Consider the following 7,256-nt stretch of genomic DNA (forward strand, 5'->3'; position numbering starts at 1 on the left):
AGATGAAGTAAAGCCATAAAATAAAACTGAACACATTTATTGCCCAGCATACCTGATTTAAAACAAATGTTAAAGGGAGTTCTTCAAACAGAAAGAAAATGATTCCAGGTGGAAACATGGAAATGCAAAAACAAATGCAGCGTATCAAAAAGGGTAAATAAGGGTGTGTGAATATTAACTGTACAAAACAATAACAGAATGTCTTATGAAATTTAAAACATATATAGAATTAAAAATGAATTCCAAAATAATGCAAAAGATGGAGGGGTAAATGGACTTAAAGTGTGGTAAGTTTCTAGAATTATCAAGGAAGTTATAGAAATTATCATTTGAATAAGACTGTAGTAACTCAATGATGCATATTGTAATCTTTAGGGTAATTATGAAAAGAATAGTACAAGTGTATAACTAATAAGTTACTAAAGAGAAAATAGAATAATCAAAATTTGATCATTTAGTGATGCTTTCTTTTCCAGTCTTAATATTGGTAATGATCCATTTCAAATGATGAAAATTATATGTGTGGAATATTGCACTCAACAGTTACAAAACGGACACTGTTTTCAAATGCACGTGGAACATTTGCCAAAGTTGACTATGTGCTGAGCCATAAAAGAACTCTCAGCAAAAGCCACAGGGTTGACATGATTCAGAGTATGTTCTCTGTCCACAATGGAATTAAACTAGAAACCACTAATAAAAAAGTAACTAGAAAATACCCAGTACCTGGACATTAAACAATACACGCCTAACTAGTTCATGATCAAAGAAGAAATTGCAACTGGAATTAATATTTTAAATGAATGATAATGAAGATATGATTTATCAAAAGTTATGGCATGAGGGCTGGCTGGTTAGCTCAGTTGGTTAGAGTGCAGACTTATAACACCAAGGTCATGGGTTCGGATCCCTGTACTGGCCAGCCACTACCCCCCCCCCCCCCCCNCCAGCCACTACCCGCCCCCCCCCCAAAAAAAATGGAAAAAAGAAAAATTATGGCATGAAACTAAAGCAGTGCTCAGAGGGAACTTTATAACCTTAAATGCTATACTGGAAAAGAAGAAAAACTGAAAATCAATGATTTCAAGAATAGTAAGTCCAACCTAAAAACTGCATCAGGAAGGAAAAAATATGAGTAGAAATTAACAAAATATTAGTTTGAGTCTTAAGAAATTGCTGATATTCAACCATTTTGATCTATTAAAAATGGTAGTTTCGTTTGGTTTAATAGGAAACAAATAATAAACAAAGCCAAAAAGCCATTAATCTTTGAAAAGATTAATAGAATTAATAAACTCATGGCAAGGCTAATCAGGAAAAGAGGAAAATAACAACTACCAATATTAAGACTGGAAAAGGGAGCATGACTAAAAATCTTACAGACATTAAAAAGACAGTAAAGTTATACTAAGAACAACTTTATGCCAGTAAAATTGAAAATAGCTGAAATGCAGTAATTCTTCAAAACATATGTTACGAAATTGACAGAAGAAGAAATAGAAAATCTGAGTAGTTCAAAATCTACTAAAAATGTCAGTCTATTATTAAAAATTGTCCCACGAAGAAAACAAAGGCTTCATAAACTTGTGGCAAGAGGACCCATCTGTGGTCACTTTCATTTCAGCAGGGGTTCAAAGGTGGCAGAAAGGAGGGTCAGTTTCATAGAGGAAGCACTAAGACAGTCTTTGATTGACAAGTGTTCTGTTATGATGGAATTTTTGGACACAGAGACTTTCTAACTGGTCTTCAGGTACTTTTGACTGGGGTTGGTGGATTTCAAGGGGTCTGGCTGCCTACTGCCTCCACCGTCAGTGGCCTACAAAGCCCACCATACCCTGGCCCCAGCTTCCCCCATTCTTCACTCTGTCTTCTGGAAACATCAGCTTCCTTTTGTGTCCTCCACAGTGCCATGGTCTCTCTTTCCTCCATCTATGAGATGCTTACACTCCAGTGGGAGAAAAAGACACTATTAGATAATTCCAGAAATGAACAGAAAATTACAAACTGAATTAAACTATGAAAGAAAGGAACATAAGAAGAGAAATCGGTTAGATTGGAAGGTTAGGACAGAATTTTTGATAAGGTTGGAGATCTGAATAATTTATAGGCAGACAGTGGAGGGAAGAGGAGAGGAGGAGGAGTCTAGACAGCTGGAACAGTATGTGCAAAGGCCCTGAGGCAGGAGAGAGTATAATCAGTACCAGGAAATGAAAGAAAGAACATAGAAAACTAGAGCAAGGGTCTTGCAGAACATGACGAGGATTTTGGTCTTAATACTTAAATAAGAGTATACTTGATAGAGGAATACTTACTACTTAAAGTAGAAGATATTTTAAGCAGGATCACATGATGATATTTCATTAGAAAAGTAAGCTTTAGTCTGCAGGATAGATTCGGGGGGAGTTTAGGTGTCAGGAGACATTTCAAGGCAACCGCAATAGTCCGGGTGCAAAAAAATGGGCTGGGCCGGTGGCCGTGGAGATGGAGAGAGCTGGATACATTCTAGAAAAATGCAGGAGGTGACATTGACAGACTTGGTGATGTGTTCAATATAGGTGAGGCAAGGAAAGTGGGGTGCCAAGGAGAACTCCAGGATTTTGTCCATCCCAGGTAGATGGCAGTACCTTTCCTGAGGGGGGACTCTGGTAGACCATCACGTTGGGGGTGCCATGGAAGAGATGAATCGGTTGGTTTGGGGCAGGTTAAATTGAGATGTTGCTGAGACATTAAGTGGAGGAGTCAAGTAAATAGGGTATGATGAAGCTCTATGGTTCAGAAGCGAGATCGAGCCATACGAACAGTGAATTGCCATTCAGACCTAAGTCACGGACTTGCTCATTTCTTTTTAAGTTTGAGGAGTTTGTTACTTGACTTTCGTTTTTATTTTCCCCTCCCTTTCCTTTTCTTTGGAGAACTTTTTATTTTTCTNTGCAGTAATTCTTCAAAACATATGTTACGAAATTGACAGAAGAAGAAATAGAAAATCTGAGTAGTTCAAAATCTACTAAAAATGTCAGTCTATTATTAAAAATTGTCCCACGAAGAAAACAAAGGCTTCATAAACTTGTGGCAAGAGGACCCATCTGTGGTCACTTTCATTTCAGCAGGGGTTCAAAGGTGGCAGAAAGGAGGGTCAGTTTCATAGAGGAAGCACTAAGACAGTCTTTGATTGACAAGTGTTCTGTTATGATGGAATTTTTGGACACAGAGACTTTCTAACTGGTCTTCAGGTACTTTTGACTGGGGTTGGTGGATTTCAAGGGGTCTGGCTGCCTACTGCCTCCACCGTCAGTGGCCTACAAAGCCCACCATACCCTGGCCCCAGCTTCCCCCATTCTTCACTCTGTCTTCTGGAAACATCAGCTTCCTTTTGTGTCCTCCACAGTGCCATGGTCTCTCTTTCCTCCATCTATGAGATGCTTACACTCCAGTGGGAGAAAAAGACACTATTAGATAATTCCAGAAATGAACAGAAAATTACAAACTGAATTAAACTATGAAAGAAAGGAACATAAGAAGAGAAATCGGTTAGATTGGAAGGTTAGGACAGAATTTTTGATAAGGTTGGAGATCTGAATAATTTATAGGCAGACAGTGGAGGGAAGAGGAGAGGAGGAGGAGTCTAGACAGCTGGAACAGTATGTGCAAAGGCCCTGAGGCAGGAGAGAGTATAATCAGTACCAGGAAATGAAAGAAAGAACATAGAAAACTAGAGCAAGGGTCTTGCAGAACATGACGAGGATTTTGGTCTTAATACTTAAATAAGAGTATACTTGATAGAGGAATACTTACTACTTAAAGTAGAAGATATTTTAAGCAGGATCACATGATGATATTTCATTAGAAAAGTAAGCTTTAGTCTGCAGGATAGATTCGGGGGGAGTTTAGGTGTCAGGAGACATTTCAAGGCAACCGCAATAGTCCGGGTGCAAAAAAATGGGCTGGGCCGGTGGCCGTGGAGATGGAGAGAGCTGGATACATTCTAGAAAAATGCAGGAGATGACATTGACAGACTTGGTGATGTGTTCAATATAGGTGAGGCAAGGAAAGTGGGGTGCCAAGGAGAACTCCAGGATTTTGTCCATCCCAGGTAGATGGCAGTACCTTTCCTGAGGGGGGACTCTGGTAGACCATCACGTTGGGGGTGCCATGGAAGAGATGAATCGGTTGGTTTGGGGCAGGTTAAATTGAGATGTTGCTGAGACATTAAGTGGAGGAGTCAAGTAAATGGACTCTGGTAGACCATCACGTTGGGGGTGCCATGGAAGAGATGAATCGGTTGGTTTGGGGCGGGTTAAATTGAGATGTTGCTGAGACATTAAGTGCAGGAGTCAAGTAAACAGGGTATGATGAAGCTCTATGGTTCAGAAGCGAGATCGAGCCATACGAACAGTGAATTGCCATTCAGACCTAAGTCACGGACTTGCTCATTTCTTTTTAAGTTTGAGGAGTTTGTTACTTGACTTTCGTTTTTATTTTCCCCTCCCTTTCCTTTTCTTTGGAGAACTTTTTATTTTTCTCTCTACCCCCCTTTTATTGCTCGTGTACTTCTTTTGATGGAGGGGTTTCCTAATCGTATCACTTCTGTCTGGGTAGGATACAGCCCTCTCCTCCATAGCCCGCCTGGCCAGATCACTGTTGAGTATCACCAGCTGAAAAACAGCCCAGGGAACTGCAGTTACAAGTCATTTGGAAATTATTTGAATGTGGGATGCAGGTTGCTATTTTGGGAGAGGATAATTTTCCAGTGCACAGGACATGAGCTGTCGCTGAGGTGCTTTTGAAAAGGCATGCTTAATAGTGCATCTAAATCGGCAGTCCTGGGCTCAAGCTGGCAACTCTCAGAGGAGGAACGTGGTGTTTGGTAGATTCTAGCTTCCAGCAGGTATTCAGACAAAGCTTGGGGAGGAGCGAGGAGAAGAGAAGGTGTGCGGTGGAGGCTTGTTCCCAAGCATGCATGAAACCACCTGTTTTTGTGATGAGTCGGTCAGATGAACCACAATGAAGAGAACCAGCTGCTCTTTCTAAATACACTTTACTAGACATTATTGATTCAGACAATAAACTCAAAACCTTACTGGGATAGATCTGGATCCTGTGGCCAAGCAGATTTCACAGTAGGAGAAGGATTCCAAATACTTTAATGGGCAGAATTTTCTCGAAGATTGGTCAATTGGTGTTTCGTTCCAATATCTTAAAAATTAAAAGGGAGGAGAGAATATACTCAGGAAGACTTTTCTATATTGCTTAACAATTAATATAATAAAAAACCGAAAGAAAGAAAAAGAAAGCAGAAAGAAAAGAATGTGTTTTTCTACATGAAGTATTTTTTTTTTTTTTCTGCCAAGCCTATCAGATTGATCTTCACGCTGGGAAGTCAAATTATGGCTGTTTTACCCCCAGTGATTTCTGTGCAGTGGGACGTGAGGTCAGGTGTCTGGCTTCAGGTCTAATAACCATCACTGGAATCTTGCTGGGGTGTGGGTTTTCTACGTGCCTGTTGCGGCCAAGGAGAAACCCAATGTCTCTTAGAGACTCAAGCTGTTATTTTGGGGGTTGGTGGGATCTAGTTTGTTACATCCCTAAATCAGTTTCTCAAATGAAATTTGTAGACCAGTTTGCAACCTTTATTGAGATGATTTTTGCACATGGGACCCCATTAAGCTTCTACAGTGTGTGATGTAATTGTTCAATACAAACAAATATATAAATATTTGCCTATCTTTATGTGTGTGATCAACATTTAGTGCTTACAAGGGGCTGGGCATTGTCCTAAGTGTTTAAAGCGTGTTAAACCATTTAATACTCACATTAATTCTCTAAGGTTAGTACTTTTAGGATTACTGTTTTATGGATGAATAAACAGTGGCATAGACAGGTCAGTTACCTAGCGAAGGTCACAAGGCTGGTAAGTGTCATAGTGCCAGGGTTTGACCCAGTGCAATCTTTTACTGGCATCTGCTGTCCTTACCTCTATAGCTCTATATGGAAGAAGTAAACATTTTAAACTTGTAGTCCCAATGATGTTTTATTTTCTCACAGGAGTGACTGGGTGACATCCTATAAGGTCATGGTGAGCAATGACAGCCATACCTGGGTCACTGTTAAGAATGGATCTGGAGACATGGTGAGTCTCTTCTTCCCTGTAACCATGCCTCTGGTGCCTGGCTGTGCGGGCATCTGCACAGGCAGGCAGTATCTGCCCAGCCCCTTGGAGGCTTGCTGATTCTGTGTGAATTCAAGCCATCCGCGAGAGGCTGATGGACAGTGACCCCCTTTCCATGCCCTGAAGCTCAGCACTAGGAGGCCCACATTTAGGGCTAATGTAAACTCCAGCCTTTACTCCAGCCACAGAGCTGTGGGGACGTAGCCTCTTGCACAATTTGCAAGTCAGCCCTGGAAGATGTGCATGTGCATAGGGCATGCTGGGCCCTTGCAGTGACTCAGTTGTGATAGTTTCTTAATCTCTTTAAAGACCAGGATCTTTTAGCTCCATGATTAGCTCCAGCTCAGCCAGTTCTTATCCTGTCACTGTCTTTCTCAGATCCTCAGGTGTGTGTTCCCAGCACAGTATCCAGCATCTCACACAGCCTGACGCAGCCCCCCTTTTCAACCTTATTTCTCATTCCCCCCCACCCCATGTCCCAGTAACAGTGAGCCAGCCGCTCTGTTTCTCTGGGCTTCTCCAGCTATTGCTGTTCTTTTTCTAGAGAATCCGTCCCATCCCTACTGGTCTAGTTTTCCTTCAGTGACAGTTCAGATGGCCCTCCTCCCCAAGCTTTGCCTAGCCCTCTCCTTCTGAAATTCCAAAGCTCCATGACTGTCCCTTTCCTGTGACACTGATAGATCTCTCCTACCCTATGTAAGTATCCTCCTCCCCCACTAATGGGGGCTTCCCGAGGGCAGGGTCCAGGCCCGAGTCATTTGTCTTTCCCCTTTAGTGCCCAGCAGGCATTAGGTTTTCCTCAGTGAGGTCTTGTTGAATGAGTGAATTACTAACTCTTTTATCCCTTGACAGTCAAGCTCTAGAAGATTCTCCCTTTTCCCCTTGAGCACAAATAGATATTTGAAGGAAACAGTGAGAAGGAGATCCCTGTTCTCAACGAGCTGCCGGTCCCCATGGTGGCCCGCTACATCCGCATAAACCCGCAGTCCTGGTTCGACAACGGGAGCATCTGCATGAGGATGGAGATCCTTGGCTGCCCGTTGCCCGGTGAGTCTGGCCTCCTGTGCTTCCTGCAGGGCAGGAGCACAGG

The 7,256-nt window shown here is 41.9% G+C and overlaps 1 protein-coding gene across 1 annotated transcript in view; it reads left to right on the forward strand.

The window, feature by feature from the left end:
- The first annotated feature begins 6,049 nt into the window (after positions 1-6,049).
- The window catches only part of CPXM2 (carboxypeptidase X (M14 family), member 2), a 44,030-nt gene continuing 42,823 nt past the window's right edge, over positions 6,050-7,256 (forward strand). The window contains exons 1-2 of the mRNA XM_008588598.1: positions 6,050-6,127; positions 7,063-7,213. Coding sequence (XP_008586820.1) covers positions 6,071-6,127; positions 7,063-7,213 — 208 coding nt within the window. The 5' untranslated portion in view covers positions 6,050-6,070. The remainder of the gene's footprint in view (positions 6,128-7,062; positions 7,214-7,256) is intronic.

Source organism: Galeopterus variegatus, unplaced genomic scaffold, assembly GCF_000696425.1.
Source record: "Galeopterus variegatus unplaced genomic scaffold, G_variegatus-3.0.2 Scaffold4915, whole genome shotgun sequence".
Taxonomy (NCBI): Eukaryota; Metazoa; Chordata; class Mammalia; order Dermoptera; family Cynocephalidae; genus Galeopterus; species Galeopterus variegatus.